At 38.8% G+C, this 18,467-nt stretch overlaps 2 protein-coding genes across 14 annotated transcripts in view; one reads left to right on the top strand and one right to left on the bottom strand.

Annotated features, from left to right (window-relative positions):
- Positions 1-2,300, top strand: part of CACNA1D (calcium voltage-gated channel subunit alpha1 D) — a 205,571-nt gene extending 203,271 nt beyond the window's left edge. For all 10 annotated transcript variants that reach the window (XM_068907041.1, XM_068907039.1, XM_068907038.1 and 7 more), the window contains one exon: positions 102-2,300. In XM_068907041.1, the coding sequence (XP_068763142.1) occupies positions 102-395 (294 nt within the window). In that variant the 3' untranslated portion in view covers positions 396-2,300. The remainder of the gene's footprint in view (positions 1-101) is intronic.
- Positions 396-18,440, bottom strand: CHDH (choline dehydrogenase). 4 transcript variants are annotated; one of them, XM_068907046.1, is made up of 9 exons: positions 18,105-18,440; positions 12,567-13,376; positions 11,964-12,115; positions 10,437-10,566; positions 9,675-9,809; positions 8,336-8,478; positions 7,708-7,810; positions 4,951-7,167; positions 396-3,840 (listed from the first exon to the last, which is right to left on the bottom strand). In XM_068907046.1, the coding sequence occupies exons 2-8, from the start codon at positions 13,318-13,320 to the stop codon at positions 6,749-6,751; spliced, it is 1,836 nt and encodes a 611-aa protein (XP_068763147.1). In that variant the 5' UTR covers positions 13,321-13,376; positions 18,105-18,440; the 3' UTR covers positions 396-3,840; positions 4,951-6,748. The 4 variants fall into 4 exon arrangements, with proteins under 4 accessions (XP_068763147.1, XP_068763146.1, XP_068763145.1 ...); XM_068907045.1 differs by having other exon boundaries at positions 18,101-18,253; XM_068907044.1 differs by lacking the exon at positions 18,105-18,440 and adding an exon at positions 17,641-17,901.
- Positions 18,441-18,467: the final 27 nt, after the last annotated feature.

Below are 18,467 nucleotides of genomic sequence, written 5' to 3'. Positions count from 1 at the left end.
CAGAATTTTCCATAAATAAGAAACATTTTTATGATGTAGCTGTTCTTCTGTAAGTTCACTGAATATTTCATTCTCTTCCTTCTCATCCCTCCACCTGCCAGGTACTTATATCTGAAGGCCTAGGAAGGTACGCAAAGGACCCTAAATTTGTTTCAGCTACAAAACATGAGATTGCTGATGCATGTGACATGACTATTGATGAGATGGAAAGTGCAGCCAGTAATCTTCTCAATGGAAATATAAGCAATGGGACCAATGGCGATATGTTTCCCATTTTAAGCAGACAAGATTACGAACTTCAAGATTTTGGTCCTGGATACAGCGATGAAGAACCAGATACTGGACGATATGAAGAAGACTTAGCTGATGAAATGATATGCATTACAAGCTTATAGTATTTAGCAAGGAAAATGATTTTAATAACAGAAAAAGTGCCTCATAGTTTAAAGATGCTAGGCACTAGCTGGAGTTAATAACCAATCGAGTTTTGTACAAGTGAGGCCACACCTCAAGGAAGCCATACGTAATAAACAGCTTATCTCCAGGTTGCTGATACGTGATCAGAGCTGCAGTACATCAAGTCTCTTAGCACAGAATCTTCAGTTCCTCTGTAGGAAAAAGGTTATTTTGAAACCAAGCAGATTCTGACAATCAGTTTTTTGAGGGCTAGAGTGGGATTCTGAGGTGTAATATCTTGCCTGTCCTTTAACTTTGTGCGGCTGTCCTTCATAGTAGAGCAGGATTTTGTCAATGAAAACGTCTGCATAAGTCCAGCACACAATTGTGTGGGAAATAACTACATGAGTGATGACAACTAATAGTGTCAGCACTCAGCACTCAATGGCATATCAGCTATCCATTGCATATCCATTTTAATATTGTTTTCAAACTTGCCTCCTGATTTCTTTTCTTAATGCTCTTCTAAAATAGTTTGTCATGCTCTACCTGTTAGAGATCATTGAAAAAAGAAGTTAGATAATATTGTCATATGTAACACCAGTTTACATAGGAAAATATCATTCAGATAGTCTGTTTTATGACTATCATGTTAAGGGCAAAATATACTGGAATAATTGCATTCTTGCTAATGCACTTGCAACCAGGTTATAGTAGAATTAGATAAGATAGTTTGCTAAAAATTATATAGTAGAAATTATTGTAAATGAATTGTAATATACAATGATTTGTATTTGTAAAGAGATGTTCTATATTTTGTAATTATTGTACCGTAATTGAACTGCAGCAATATTTATGGACCCTGACTATTGTAACTCTCCACAGAATTCTAGATAGAAGTATTTTTACTTGGAATATATAGATCTATACCATAAATATTTAAATAGAGCCACTTCTCAGTATAAATCTCTTTTTGGGATAAACTATCAAGTTTAAACTTGACAAACATCCTTTTTTTTTTTTTAATAATTGAGTCAAAGGCGTCTGTCAGCATAAGGGATGCACAGTTGACTATTTGCAGTCTTATAATTGGAAAGGTAAAAGATTTGAAATTATTTTAACATTTTGATTGACAATAAGCTGTGATTTTATTTTTTTATTAATCCCATGCTATAAATGAATATTAAAAATCATTTAAAAAATCAGCAAGTTCATGCCAGGGTAGCACTGGCCATGAGACAGTTTTCACAAAGTGTATTACCCTAAGTACCTACTTTGATACGAAACATCTAGGGCAGAAATTATTTCACAGGTAAATGAAAATGCTTTACCTCAGTAATGCATACTACTCTGCTCAGAAAGAAAAGAAGTATGGTAAAACAATTCTTCACAGAACCAAAAAACCCGGATTATGTGCAAAATATACTACTTTGTTGCCTCCACCCTTCTGTTGTTCTGTGTGTACTATTTCAAAGATTTATTTTTATGCAATTAAAAGAGGGCTTAGATATTGTTCACAATGCAGTAAAACCCTGATATGACTTTGAGGCTAAAACAACCTTGGAGGAAAATCAAAAGTGTTGAAAACTACTGTCTATTTTATTAGCACTGGATAACAATGACTTGTTCTAACAAGTTATCTTATCAGGTTTTACCTGTAGTTCATATGCTAGATAGCAATCCAGTTCACATTTTTAAAAATGTGATGTTTAAAACATGTCAATAAACATTTTGTACATAATGACAATTTCCTATGAATACCTTACAGACTTCCTCTGGAATCATTCTTATTTCAAATGCCAGGATAAGAACTTAAAGGTTTGTAAATTATTTCTTGACCTACATCATTTTGTATTAAGACAAATGCAAAATGTTCTTCAAAATAAAACTGTGTAATAATTTTATTTAACTTGGGACTCCTTTTACTAATAGTTTTTTTACCAAGAATCTCCAAAAGTTAAATTCTGATTGCGGTATTTGGACAATCAGGGCGAGTGTGTGGAAAGTAGTCATTAGTCTACATTATCACAGACTGCAAGTCTTTTATGAATGACTGCTGTTAACCAGGAAAAAAAAGTGATTAGAGTATTTGTATGAAAAAGGGTATCAGTATCACTCCCTTAGACACAAATCTATGCAAATAATTAGGAAAATCTAAATAAAATCCTCTTAAAAATGTCAGAACCAAATCTTTCATGCCATCTACCAAGAAACACTTGGGTAGGTTACTCGGCATTGTCACTTCTGATTTGTTACATTTTCCCAGCTTACCAAAACAAACTTAGGAGAGCAAAATAAACTCTCCAGATCTGATATCACTAAGAAGTAATAGTGAGTAGTTTTCACAATTCCACCCATGGTGGTGTACCCATTCCTGAAAAATCAATCATTTTTATGGCAGCTGAACAGTAAAAAAAAGAGGAGAAAAACCCAGCCCACAACCCAGGTTGCTTAAATCCTTGGGTTTTTTTATAGCACATGTCAAATTCATCAGACTCAGCTGAACTACATTTTTATAACAATGGCACCTTAAAATCCTGCCAATCATAGAATTTACTAAATACAGAAAAACTAGAAGTCACCTCAATAACTAAAACCTATTTCATGAGTTTCCAGATTCTTCATATGTGTTTATAATGATAGAAAATATTATACCTCTTCGTTAGAAAAGAATCAAACACAGATAAGCTTTTTTTCAGTGAAGTACACTCATTGAATAAGCAAATACATGTATATTTATATTTGAACATTGTCTTTTTGGAGCTTGGATGACAACTATATAGACTGAAAGTTATAATATTGTAGTAAGATATGCTTGTGTTCTCTCTACAATAACTTATTTTAACTATAATTTTATAAAGGTACATAAATGCTTTTATTATTTCACAAAATATATTTATTAGTTTAGAGAAAATGCATGTTAAAATCTCACTGTTCAGTTTTCTGGTGTTAATATAGCTCCCTCATTTGGTTGCAGGCCATCTGAAATTAGACACCTGAAAAAGATTTTAAACTGCAGAAACACCACCAAAACTGGGGTACAAAACCTTGTGTGGCCTTACATGAATCAAACAAAATGCAGTTTTGTAAATGGTAGTACTAACACTAGTTCTGCCGATCTTAAAAGCACTTCTTATCCCGAAGCAACCTGAACTGATGAGATGTGTGCAAAAAGAAACATTTTTGATCAGCCTTTCTTTCTTAACGTGATTGTCCGCAGTCAGAGCCCTCCAACTGTGCCTGAAGCATCTGCAACAAGCTATTAGCAGGGAAATGCTAATGTTCTCACCCGCAGTACATTGCTGGCTCAGGCCATGCTGGCAGGTCTAGTAACTTCCAAATTGTTAAGTCAAACAGCTTTTACAGTTAACTGTTTTTGAATACTTAATATAAGTTTTCAAATATCTCCTCTTCGTTTGCAGAAAAATTACTATCTGGATAAAACTGAGAATAATATTGAATTACACACATGCAACTACACACCATACTATTTTGTTAGATAAGTAAGACTCTGGAATAGGCAACCTGTGCTCTGCACCATAGCAATACAGCATAAAGACAGCTAATTATTAGCTAGCAGGCTCCAAGCACTGCACAGAGCACGTTAGAGTACCTTGTACCAGTTCTCAGTATCCTTCGGGACACAACTCACCTGGAAACAAACAATTTTCCCAGGAACTCTAAATCAGCAACTGGATACAGTGCAGGAGAAACTATTCAGGCATTCATGCTACCTAAAGATTTCCCCAGGGAGCTAAAACTATCACATAACTGAACTGTTTTTTTAAGACTGCATCAAAGGAATGGCATAAAGGAGCCTCAACGTTGTGATCAGTGGGGCCTACATCAATAAAGCAACTACAGCTTCACAGCAATGAAAATAATTTAAGTATTTAGAAGGGGAAGAATATGCGCTATATATGTCTAGAACCGCTAGAAAAGGTGGTGATGTTTTGGAAGAAATACCTAATTACCTGACTGCACAATGCAGCAATGCGTACTTGAACGTAAGACACATGCAATTTGGCATGTATATGTAAGCCTGCTATTTCCTGCTCTTTCAAAGCTTGACTTAATACCAGCATGTGGCTCTGTGCGTGTCTGCATGTGTCCAGGAATAAGTTATGTAAGACAGTGGCTAGTTAATCCTCTGCAGTTGTATAGTAACAATTCCCATCCTGCATGCCTGGAGTGCAAACCCATGTTATTAATCTGCAAATGCAAGAACTTCAATAGTCAGTCTTTCCAAACTGCTTCCCATTTCAGCTATACAGGGCTCTGGTAAGTCTCACCAGGATATGTTATTCTGAGTATCCTAAAACTTCTTATTGCAAATGAGATTAAGATACCTTAAATGAAAAATCTTAAAAGCACAAGTGCTAAATAAAAGGTATTTCCCATAAAATGGCAGACCATACAAAGGTCATTCTTTCCCCAAAGGCAGTTGCATCAGATGAATTATCTTACTAACACAGCTAATCAATCACCTATTACTTAAAATATTCTCGCTCTTCTCTCATTCCAAAAGAATGAATCACACAGAAATGGTTTTACCTGACTGCCTCTGGAGCAGAGTTCACTGTTGTTGTCTTCCGTCGTCAGTATTTCTGTTTACTCTTTATGCAGATACTCCAGTGAATTAAGTCTTTTTCCTCAGTAGCAGGGCTTCCCACCACTGCTTTGCAGCAGCACCAGGTAGAAGTATCTGTCTTAAACATCTGCAGTTGTCCCTCTAGCCAACATTTGAGTCAGCAGGTTTTTTACAATCTGCTCAAACAGTGTAAAATTCCATTTTTTTTTCTGGAAAAAAGTGTATTCTTCTGTTCTTTGGAAGTCCTGAGCAAACTGTTAGAAGGTTATTCACTTACAGCTTTAACTGGTGTATTTACAGTATTTTCAGCAATTTCTAAAAGTTGGATGCCAAACTACTATCAGAGTTTTCTGTTAGTGCTTGTAGTAAGCTTATCCTCTGCAGGCTGATAACAGTCCCTTGGTTATGATTACGTTATCTGTTGTAATGTCTCAGGCCACAGAAGCATTTACTTTATAATTTCACAGCAGCTTAGTCAGTAGTTATTTTAGAATACTTAACAAATCCATACAATTCTGAGTTCAATTTCTTTAGGTTTTTTTTTTAATCAGTACCTGAAAGTTAGATTTACATAGAAAACAGCCATGAAAGAGGGTACAGAGGTATGTACAGAGGGTACATGTACGGAGGGTACATGTTATGAAAGACATAATTTGCTTTACACGTCTAAAAATAGTAAAACAAAGACTTAATTTGTAACTAAAGTATAAGCAAATTGCTTCACTAAGTTACCTGCCTTCTAATTAAAAAAAAAAAACTCTCCCCATATCATCTATATCTGATCTGATACAGTGACTTTGAGTAACTTTTCTTATCTCTCTATATTTTTTTTTTAATTAAGCTTGTGCAATAGTCATTTGGAGTATTTCCTGAGAAAATGCTTTTGCAAAGACTCATCTTTGAGCAAAGGCCAGTAACTTTAAGGAAGTTATGGAAAGTGCAAGCACTGCGGTACAACCAAACCAGTTTAAACTGTGACTGGAATTCTGCTAAGCTACATACCAAAAGGCAAGGAGAGATTCCAGTTTTGCAGTATGCTTTTTGCAAATATCAGCTCTTGCTCTGCATTTATTAGAAAAAAAATTCAAGTGTTTGATAAGTACAATGTATATCTTCTTTCTGCATGCTATGTATAGTTAGGAATGCTAAGTATGCTTAAAGTGAGGGTTTGTAAACTATGTATTGCTCCCATTAAAAAAAAGAAATCTGACAAATTCTGGACAAATACAGGTTCCCTGCTCTCCTAGGAATTCTAGTACATACTACTTTGTCCTGTGAATGGCCAAGTTTTAAATACATGCTTACATTTATTTAAAACGGTCTTTGCAGGATTGGGGGGGGGGGGGTTACTAGCTAGCTGTTATCCTGGATAACTTGCTTAAAACAGTTAAAATCCTTCCTTTAACTAACAGGGCATAACATAGTGATTTTTCAAAATAACATGCATTCATTTTTTCATGCAATTACAGTGTGTCTGGTTTATACATGCAGCTGACCCATCATTTAGAAACAGCCTCTCTCTTTAACAAAAATTTCAAATTGTACCACAAAAGCCATGTTTAACTAAAGCGAACAGCTTGAGCCAAATGATTAAAAAAATCATTGGCTAGTCTTATATCAGGGAGTGAATCAAGTTAATAATTATTTTAACAATGATATGTTGTTTTGCATAGCACTAATTTTGTGGGCAAGTCCAGTATGAGATACCAACATGCTGGTGAAAGCCAAACTGGAAAAGGTGTGAGAGGATGAAAACATTGTTTATCGCTGTGTTTCCAAGGTCTTGGGCCTATATACAGGAACATCTCTCTCATGAAGTGATGGGAGCCCCTTAATTATATCTGCAGCTTTCTCTGCTATCATAATAGTTGGAGCGTTCAAATTCCCACTGACAACACTGGGCATTATTGAGGCATCTACTACTCTCAAGTTTTCCACTCCAATTACTTTTGTTTGGGGATCAACTACGGCAGTGCTATCTGAAGGCTGACCCATTTTACAGGTGCAGGAAGGATGATAAGCACTATCAGCCCTCTGCCTTATGAAAGCATCTATGTCTCTGTCAGACTGAACATGGTTTCCTGGTTGAATTTCAGGCCCGCAAAATTTTTCAAATGCTTTTTGAGCAAAGATCTCTCTGGTCAACTTGACACACTGGCGGAATTCCCAAATATCTCTTTCTGTACGGAGAGAAAATAAGATGACTTTAAGTACACCCTTCACTTGGTAATACCTCCCTGTACATAACACAAACAATAGCATCAAAGGAAAAAAAAAAAGGAGAAGTCTCTCACTTATCACTGAAAACCAAAATCAAGCAGAACTTTTTTCAAACAGATATTTACATTCACTCTGAGCAAAACTGTCAGTTGTACTGCACGCTCCCAAGCAAAAGTGAGCTAAGAATTGTTCTTTATTTCCCAATACCCACTTCCTAGCAAAGGACAGTAGCCTCAGCACAGAGAAACAAGCAAGACCCATTCCTCCACGAGAGTGGTGAGATGAACAGGATGGTGCTGCAGTCCTGACGAGGAATTCCTTTTGGCTCACCCAGTGTTTTGCACAATGTTCTACTTGATACTAACTGACTTTTACAAGCTGAGAATAAATAACAATGCACCAATCAGCACTTCTGAACTGGTGTTGAATAGATATGAAAATTTGCTACTGAAACAGGAAGGAATTAAACTGACATCAGAGCAAAGAGAAGCTGCGTTTACCTGTTGACATGTAGTTAGGTTCAATGACAGGATGGTCATTTGGGTCGGTACTCTTCAGCTTTAGCCAGCCCACACTTGAGCTCCTCATGGGTCCTACATGGACCTGTAATACCCACACAACACTCGTGACCCAGTCCTACCTGACACATTTAAGAACTCCGATTTTTTGCAGTTTGAACTGTCTTTACAAGTTAACCAAATGTAAACTGTTAAAGATAACAAAAAAGGCCAAAATATGAACATTTTTCCATGTTATAAAATTAGTTGTAAATACGATATTGCATGGTGGGAAGGGAGAAATATACCTGTCTTTTCAACTGATTCTTAAATTTTAAATGAAAAAAAATGTGATTTTTCATTTAAAATACAATACATGTAGTGCATGACACTACAGTGCAAACAAATAATAGTACAACACTTCCATACTTTCCCAGAGATAAACAGCAAGATAATTCTGGTAGCAGTAGCAAATAATAAGCCCATACTTTTCCCTCAGTGAAGGAGATTAGCCAGCCCCTTTTATATAATTCTGAAAAACTCAGTATAAAGCCAAATTATCAACATTTATAATAAAGCATAAGCCTCCTTGCTACAGAACATTACTGCAACACGTCCTTCAACAACTTACCTGGTAAGCTTCCATTGTGGAAGCAACCCGACCATGATCAATCACCTGAGAAGGGAGAAAGTGGAACTGAATGTCGGGGTGAGGAACCCCTGCTTGACTTCGGATAAAACCACCAGATTCTAGATGTGCAGTTGCTCCCTCACCTAGAGAGTGCAAACAAGAGAGAGACAATGCCACTAAGGACATCAAAAAACCAATCACTTCTTAACCTTTGTTTCACCACTATGAATAACACATATCCACAGTGGAAACTGCAACGAATACAAATCTGTAATGAACAACTTGTAATTTAAGCAATACGCATCATTTTTACCTGCTTTTTAATCACTAGATAATACAAGTATGCCTAACTTTGGAAGTCCCACTTAGCTGAGTGAGAGCGGGATGTCACAGCTAGCTCAGTAAAACTGGCAGAAGCACTGCCTGTGGTCTAACTCCAGATAAAGATTTGGTCTCAAGATCCTGCCAGATGTGCAGGAAAGAGACTGCAGCAACCTGATCCTTCCTGCACTGCACGCAGTACAGCCATCCCATCAGGCACAGGTCATCGCCCTCCACAGTGCCTACCCTGCAAGGGAGGGTGAAGAACCTGCAATGCTTCTGTCTCTTATACGACATTATTTTCACATCCATTAAAAACGTCAGAGATACTATGATTCAGCCCCCTATAAATATTTATTGCATGATTAAAAAGCCACACATACCCAGCGTAAGTTGCCACTTTGGGTCAATAATGATTCGGCAAGTGCTGAAGGCCTTGAACTTGGCCAAACCTTTTTACTGATTTCAAGGATAACTTTTACAGATTCCTTTCAAGACACAATTTACAGCTGGATTATTTTTGAATGAAAGTGTTATTTTAACAAGAGAAATTTCTAATTTAAATTTCTAATTTACATGCAAGCCTGAGGGGTTCTGATGACAGCAACAAGATAACTCTTTTCTGACAATTACAAGGAAAAATGAATCCAGCTCACAATAACTTTTTTCTATATGATATCTATTTCTAAATAGGATTTTTTCTTCATTTTTTTAAAACAGCTTTTATCAGTGGTGCCCAGAATTAAAAGTAAAATTTTTCTTAAAATGGAAAAGATTTTAAGGCGTTAAAAAACAGTGTATGAAAACCTCACTTGTTACCTAAGACATAATAATTGTTTTAAGAGATTCTGATTTAGGAAAAAGAAATCATTCAAGCCCATTTTCAAGCTCCAGTTTGTGCAGAAGAGATGAAAAAATTTTATAAGCAGGGTCCTGGACTTTGAATTTCACAGACAAAAGACTTTGTGACAATTCTAAAGAAAGGAAGGGTAGAACAATTTCATATTTTATTTCATACCTGTAAACTTCCAAAGCCATTCTAGACCAATTTTCACCATGTTAATTGGCTTTTGTGCACTATACAGAGTAATAGGTTTGGTGCACTTTTGCTGGACGTACACTTCTAAATGATCTTGGAGGTTCTGGCCTACTCCTAATTACAAGGTTAAAAATGCAGTGGAGGGGAGAAGAAAGGAAAAAAAAACAAAGTCATTTCACAGACAACTGTACACAACATTCACTACCAGAAAACAGCAAAAATGGGAACTAAACTAACCTCTTACAAGGGCAGTGATGACTAACACCAAGATCATGAGTCATATCAGTCTTTTGCTCATGTCAGAATAAGGTTTTACATAAAGATAGCATAACTAGGATGAAAATAGAAAGTTAAATGGCAGACATATAATTGGTTCTGAAGGTGTCAGATATGACTTCTGAATACAGTATCAGTTTTTCTAGTTTAAAGGATATTTTTCATAAATCCACGTTATGTCTTCCATCTTTGCATCTATGATAGTGGGACAATCTGCTGCAGATCAAAACTCTTCATTCAAAATTCTAAATGATAACTAAGCTGCTTTGCTTTAAAGCTGCCCAGTGGCATTTTTCAGACAAATCAATGAATGTTTCCACTCTAACTTTGTAACTTTATATTAGTTTCAGGCCACACAACCTGACATAAAGACTACAAAAATCCCCTGGTGTCAATCCATTTACTTAATGGTCTTTAAATTGCATCCCTAGGAAGATGAAAGTTGAAAAGAAATAAGAATATTACCAGGAAGATGGCAAACAACAGGGATCCCCAGTTTTTTTAGATCATCTGCATTGCCAATCCCAGACAACATAAGCAGCTGTGGAGAATTTATGGCACCTCCACTTAAAATAACTTCTTTCCTGGCACACGCCTAAAACGAAATGAGCACAAAAGACCTAGCATTATTAAGCTTGACATATATACATATATCTATGGAAATTTGGAGCAATTAAACTAATTTGCAGTTAAAGTGGCCCAGTGATCAGAACATGTCTTTGATCATATGTAATTACCTTTGCAAGACTTTCTTCAACAAAATTAATTTTGATAATGACAAAAGAACAGCAACCAGAGACACTGCTTTCACAGACATTTAGCATCTCATGAAATCAATTAAACTGCTGTAACTTTTGCTTTACATTATTATTGATAATTACTTTTCTAATCCACTTAGAAAACAACTGCACTGTTCTGTTTATTAGAAGACGAAAGAACAGTTTATTTATACTGCATTTTAACTTTTTGCAGGTGTTCAGTCACAGAACCAGCTCTTGTCCGTTTAGTCTTAGAAGCCCTGCAGAACTCCAACAGCCAGAATTGGTACTCTCCTCTCTTTAGGCATATTACTATGACACTTTTTTCAATTGTTCTATAATGTTTTGTTACTGGAAATCTTAAGTTATTAATATACAAATCCCCTTTCGGCAATCTCCTAGCACGTTCTCCATAATCAGCTGTAATAATATAGACTTAAGGGAAATGAGAATGTTTTAGCTCTTATGCAAGTCACTGAATCGGAAGCGCTTTAAGACAAGCTGCTGTTTTTCCACAGAATTAAGATGTAATCGTGATTCAAACTTCTTTCTACTGTTCCTAAAGTACCTCAACCCGGCCTTATCAGAACAACTATAGACAAAGGGCACTTTTAGTCTCAATCTCATTCTTGATTTGGTCTCTAGAGCCCTGTCCTAAGAGGACTGTTGAGATGTGATCACATGTTCAGTGGAAGTTGGATTGAGATTGCAAATTCATTCCACAAAGAACCGCAAGGCATGTTTCTTCACTATATTTCATCATGACTAGCCTCAAATTCAATACATAATGGCAATGTAGAAGCGAATGACTCAGGATTTTTCCCCTCCAGTATTCAGCTGTGACAGAACAGCATCGTCAGAATTATTTTTCAGATACACCAGAACAGCACAACAGCCAACATGCTGAGACACCGCATGATTACAGCACAGGTTCCAGTTACAAACCTCACAAACAGTCTTGTGTAACATCAAGTTATGGCCTGTCCCCTCAGTTCTGAAAGAGTGAATGAGGGAAATACAATGGGGATGTTAACATATGAATCAATACAACTGAAATAGCACCTACTGTAGAATAACTGACAAGGAATCATATGATGGAAAAAAATGACAATACAGCATCTCAAAAGCAGACAATTTGTGTAGTAAGATGTCGCTTTTAATAAATTTTTTTTAAAACAATGTTTTAGTTTTGCTTTGACTGATATCTTTCATACAGGAAAGTAAAATCTCTCACCTTTTTTCTTTGCCCATGTTTCATATACTCAACACCAATTGCTTTTGTTCCTTGAAATAAGATTTTTGTTACTACTGTCTTCTCTGTGACTGACAAATTTGGGCGTGATATGGCCGGCCGAAGGTAAGCGCTAGCTGTGCTCCATCTTTGACCTGTAACGCATATTTACGTTAAAGATCAAAACAGTCACGTTCAGTCATCGTCACGATTTTCCCCGATAGCAATCAGGATATTTATATAGGGAAAAGGGGAAAACCTTTTTGTGCAGAGTTCAAAGCAAATGTGATGCAATGTAATAACTTAAGATTTATTTTAACATGACAAACTTTACAAAGACGTTCTGAAAAACCTACCCTCCTTTCCAAAATTAACTATGGATCAAGATCTGCAAGCCAGTAGAATTTTCATTGATACACACACTAAACTGATAGAAAGCTGCTGTAAAATGAATAGGGAGTAAACTTAGATTGCAGTAACTCTTCACTGAGCCAAACAACAAATTGGCATTTAGTGCAGATTATATGTCCATATTCCAAAATGTTTTCTGAAGTACCACTGATGCTTCACAAACATAAATTACTTAAGGGACCCTTTATGATTTACCTTTGTGTATAGTCATATCCATCCAGCCAAATCCTTCTTGCTGATAACCATTCATATCATCTGTGAACGGATACCCAGCTTGCTGGGCTGCCTCCAGGAATGCATGATGAAGAGGATGGTTTGTTTTCCCTCTTGACACATACAGGGGTCCATTTCCACCTCTGTACTGATCTGGGCCCAGTTCATGTGTCTGTGCCTTCTTAAAATAAGGTAAGCAATGCTCATAGTCCCATCCTAGAGCCCCTTCCCTGCTCCATCGATTGTAATCTTCTGCATGCCCACGAATGTACACCATAGCATTGAGAGATGAGGAGCCACCCCACACTCTACCTCGGGGCCAGTACATAATTCGATTATCCATATGCTTTTGTGATGTTGTGTGGTAATACCAGTTATATTTCTCATCACAGAGGTTATATGTTAATGCAGCAGGCATATGGATCTTCCACATCAGTCTTTTACTACCTAGAAGGGTATCTCTAGGGCCTGCTTCCAAAAGTAGTACAGTACTGAGAGGGTCTTCAGCCAATCTGTTGGCTAATACACACCCTGCTGATCCAGCTCCAACGATGACATAATCATGGGAGTTTGCATTTTCAGAACTAAGTTGAGACAATGTACGTGAGGTTTTAAATTGTTGTTCATTGCTGCCTAAGATGTTCTTTAGCATGCGTGCTTTAAACAGAGCTCCTGTTACTTTGTGCATTTGAATCACAGGACTACAACATTTAACTCTCTTGATTAAATATGACATCTTTACTAATAGCACCACTCTTGTAGAACTTCTGTCATAAAATCCAGTGTTTTGCCCTAGAAAAACAACAAAAAAGTCCTAACTAAGATGTAAGGATCATTACAATGTATGACCTCTAAAATGTCAGTTGTTTTCAACATGAAAGGTGCACATACTAACGACTCTTTGGCAACTCAGCAGAAACAGAATCCAGATGTTTTTATTCCCAGATTAGTCATGCAGAGCCCCATTTGTAGAAATAAAGTCCTAAAAATTGTTTAAAATGCGAGACCCACAAGAAAAGGGGCCACTCCTTACAACTATTGTAAAATACAGTATTGTACAGTTTGTTACACAGGGCAGTAGATGTTAGAAAGATGCAGCAGGTCACGTCTTCTTTCCACAGCAGTTCACGCTATCCCATTATTCCTAATCTTGAAAAACACAGCTGTTCAAAAATCCATGAAATTGAATAAAAAAATGTTTTGCCTGCTTTTGATTTGCTACTAGTTCCTGAGGTGGATACATGAGGCACGTTTTCAAGTCTTTGCCAAAACCATAAAGAACGGAAACCTTTACTTAGTGAGGTAGTCTCACTTCCTCTACCTCTAGTAGATGAGAATTTAAGAAAAAAACAATCATCTCATTAATTTCTCTGTAATAACTACTCTGTCAGTCAGTGATACCACATGGCCAATTCACGACGATGGAAATGATGAGTACGCCCACTGTAGCTTCTGCCAGATCACACCTAGGACAATGTCTCTACAAAATACACGCTTAACAGTGAAACTCATTTTTAGCTATCCCTGCAGTGAAAAACTACTGTTTTTTGAGGCAAAAGTAAAAAGCATCTGTGTCCTCCTATCTCATTACTAAAATCAGATCCTGCAGGAGTGCTCTGAGTACAGCTACAATCTGATACCACTAGATCCTGAGGCTGACCAGGAGGTTCAAGTACAGGGACTGAACCCAAGATTTTCACAGCCCAGGTAAGTAAATGCCCTAAGTACTGATGCTACAAGCCAATTTGAAGTGTGTTTCTCTCACTCTTTCCCCTTGCAACCGTTTCTCTTGGTATAATCAATTAGTAGAAAAGGATATCCTTGGCTGCCGTACGCAGTAAGTTGTAACAAGTCTGTCTCCCTGGCCCATGGTTTCTGTCCGAGAGATCGCTGTGGACTCTATACACAGCAACCTATCCAGAGGCCGGTATACTGTAACGTGCTGCCCATCTGAAAGTTAAGCAAGCTTTGTGCTGGAAATATTACATTATTCTCGTGCAACCTAACTTTTTAGAAAGGAATTCAGCAGTCAGTCTTGATTTTCATACATCAAAGTTTCAGTGAGCTGATGTTTTGTAATATAAACCCTGTATGTTTTTCAAATGTCTGTTTATTTTCACTAAAAAGAAACTCATCTTAAGGATGCCTAAGGATGCTGACATAATTAGTCTAAAAAGAAGAACAGAACTTTGCTTGGGTGAAACCCTCACGCACAATTTGTGATAGGACACAAAAGCCCTGAAGGCCCAGCTCTGTACCTAAATTTGGTGCAAGTCCCTGACAAATTTTAAAAGTCTTCCAAATACAACTTTATTTGTTTACATTTTGATGTAAGAACCCAGATGCAAATACAGTTTTTCTTCTCAAGGGGAAAGGATGGGAAGAAGCATACATCTTACTTATTCTGCTCTAGGAAGACTTGTAATGGGCTGTACAAATCCTGAAACTTCTACAAAATGAACAAACTACATGGGAAAGCAGTTTGCTCTGTTATTAAAAAAAAAAAAAAAAGGATGCAGGGGATAGGTCTGATCTGAGTTGAAACACCTGATTCTCTCATGGTAGATTCAAAATGGATCTCAGCTGAATGTAACAGGTTGTTTTTTTATGTGGGTGATTCCTGTGCTGGAAGGTTTGGACGTTTCTTGTGATACAGCAGAAGAAAAAACAAAAGGTAGAGGGGGTTTTTATTTGTTTCTGATTTATTTTACTTGTGATCAGGAGAGTTACAATTCCACAGCATTTAAACTGCAGAATTGGTAGTATCTCATTGTTTCAGAAACAGTAGATGGCTTATGCTGTTGGAGGAATATGGGCCTGGGTGTGGATAACCTGGGAAAGATACCTCACTTCTATAATCTGAGTTATGTTTTTGTTGGTGAAGATTCACTGAGTTGAAGATTCTGCTGGTGAAGATAAGTAAAGTGATTGAACTTACCTCTTTAAAAGGAGGAACTCTCAAATTTTGGTTCTAAAGATGGCTGACACTTATTATTTAGATACAAATCCACAGACACAAACTCCAGAACAAATACTAGCCTGACTGTTTTGGTGTGGGTTCTATAAGGCTGTTAAATGTTACTTTACCTCCTGATCAAAGTGCTGACTGATAGGCCTATGGCTTACCCTGTTAAAACTACAGGAAATTTTAGATCTATTTGATTTTTTTGCCAATAATTTAAAACCTGTGCAGTGTTCCCAGGAACTGTATTTGAATGTGTGTTTTCCAGTTACTGAACTGAAAACATCAAGTTATTATCTGAACATACAGATCACCTGGGGCTCTGAGATGCACTGGGACAGCTGAATATGAAACTTATTCAGTAAGGAACTTTACTTTTAAGGACAGCTCTGATTAAATGTTGTAGTGGCTGTGTCAAAACAAAATGTTTAGGAATAGGGAGATTTAAACAACCTGGTTCTACTGGAGCGCTCTGTACTTACCACCAGCAATAAGTTCTCTTTTTGGTCTTTGTGGATACTACTGTACATCTCTATATGGATTCCCAAGCATCATGCCTTCTTTATGAACTTATGCAGTAAGGCATTTCTCGGGAATCAGTTAATAGACCTGCAGGAATACATGCAGCAACATAAAATATACCTATGTGTAGTCACTGGAACGCTCCAGCACTTTAAAAATGTGGGCCTTACTTTATTTAATCATAATAATAAAAAAAATTACAGGTAGATGCTCCTGAGCAGGGCCTAAAGACAGTAGTTTTAAGAGTGAGGAGGAAGAACATCTCAGCAGGAAAATTCTATTGCTACAACACAAGAGTAATATATGTAGTCATAATCCACATAATGAATAAGTGGGCTGTGGAGTTCCTAAATGACATGTTTGGGGCTGGTTTTATCATTGTAACATATATCTAAATGCAGTAGCAGGTTACTACTTAACACTACAACTGCATGACTGTTGATTTAGGGCCACATGTTGTAAGGGACAGTGCAGATGTGAAAGATGAAGAATGTGTTACTTCCGCCTTTGAAAAAGGCGGGAGGAGGTAAGAAGGAGAGGAAGAAGTTACATATGAAGCTGTGTAGGCCATTTAAGGACTAGATCAGCTTGCCCTCTCTAGGAAAGCCAAGCTAGTGCTGGGAACTGGGTCCCTGGGCTGACTCTTGGCTTTTTAGGTTAAAGGGACTTGCAGTCCACCACAAAGAGAGCAAACTGGGTATCCTGCTTTCATAGGGTGACTTATGAACAAAAGGATAGAGAGAAAGTGGTTCTACAAAAGGTGGTCCTAGGAGAGTTATAGGACACTGGACAGCACTGTTGTTAGCCAAGCAGAACGGTTTCATTTTTTTAATTCAACTGGAAATAAGACTGATTTAAAAAAAAAACAAAAAAAACAAACAAAAAACTGTACCTAGTCAGTTACAGTACTCACTGTCTGGGCTAGAAGTCAGAATTACCAACCAAGGACGGTATACTTAATGTTTCTTTTAAGTCAGTGGAGCAGTGTTTTGAGTCTCCATGTATGTTGATCAGATTTAAATTTAAATGTTATTTCACCACTTTGTTTTTTGCTTTGTATCAGTAAACTCGCCTAGGTTAAAACTATTAATGGAATGCTTTTGAGACAAAGATTTAAGTTTCAGCATTCAAAAAAGGAGTGAATAGGGAGTGAAGTGACTTAGCAGACCAGCACACCGGACCATGTTGTTGGAGTGAATTTGCAAATCAGTGCGTTGATGATTCATGAATTTCTGAGGTTTAAGTCAAGTGTGGAGGTCAGAAATCAAACTGCTCTGATTTAATGTGAACCCAGCCTCCACGGCTGGATTGATTAAAATGCCAGTTGTAAAGAACGAGCCCTTCTGCCATACGACCCCCGTGCACTCCCATCCACCTGTGGTCGGTCTCCTTGCGTGAGCGCCAAGCTCCTTCAGACCTAACCCGAAACGAACAGGAGGTGGTCCCGGGCTGGAGTTTTTACTCCCTCTCCTATTTTCCCAGGGTCCAAATAATAGTAATGAAAATACTCTCTCTGGCAGGTGCGCAAGCGGTGCCTCTTGCGCGGCGCTGGGGGTACGTGGGGGCGCTCACCAGGCCTGCCCGCGAGGGTGCGAGGAACGGCCAACGCCAGGCCTTGGCGGCTTGTGTTTTTCTGCTCCCATCCGCAGATCGCGTGGGCGGCTGCAGTCGCTGCGCTGTGGAAGTGTTTCGAGCGAGGTCTCGCTTTGGCTCTGCCAGTAAAAGTTCCCTTTGCTTGGGAAAACGTTGCAGGGAACTTCATGTCCGCTGCTGAAACTGCTCAAGCCCACTCACCTCACTTTGTGTGTGTGTGTGCCTACTTTAACAACGATTGTACCAGCCGAGCCAGGCCGTCGGGCTGGCGCGGGGTCCTGCAGCGCCCCGGGCCCCGCCGCCGCCCGGCCCTGGTGGGGGGAAGGAGGGCGGCCAGGGCCTGTCGCGCTCCCCTCGGCGCGGCTGCGGCTCCCCCCGCGCCTCCGCCCGCCCCGACCCGCGGCCCCGCGCTGCCTCCCTCCCTCCCTCCCTCCCTCACTCACTCGCTCGCAGGCGCTGCGCGGTCGGCTGCCGTCGACGCCGCGGCCCGCCACCCCTCGCCGGGCGGGGGTTCCTGCCCGTGAGGCGCCGGGGGCCGCCGGCGGGAGGCAGGCAGACATGGAGGGCGGGCGGCGGGGCCGGGCTCTGGCGCACACCCCCAGCCCGGCGTTGAGGGCTGGGCCGGGCAGGGGGAGAGGTTGGGGGGGGGTGGTGACAGTTTAAGCGCTTGAACTCTCCACAGGAATTTAGCCTTTGGCTGCCTCGAAACTCTCCGTCGGGGAGTTTCGCAAAGCGGGAGCCGCGCGGCGGGCGAAGTCCGCCGCCGCCTCCTCCTCCTCCTCCTCCTCCCGCGTCCGGCTTCAGCC

Source organism: Struthio camelus, chromosome 14, assembly GCF_040807025.1.
Source record: "Struthio camelus isolate bStrCam1 chromosome 14, bStrCam1.hap1, whole genome shotgun sequence".
In the NCBI taxonomy this organism is placed as follows: domain Eukaryota; kingdom Metazoa; phylum Chordata; class Aves; order Struthioniformes; family Struthionidae; genus Struthio; species Struthio camelus.
Note: the sequence above shows the minus strand (reverse complement) of the source record. Positions and strands in the feature narration are given on the sequence as shown.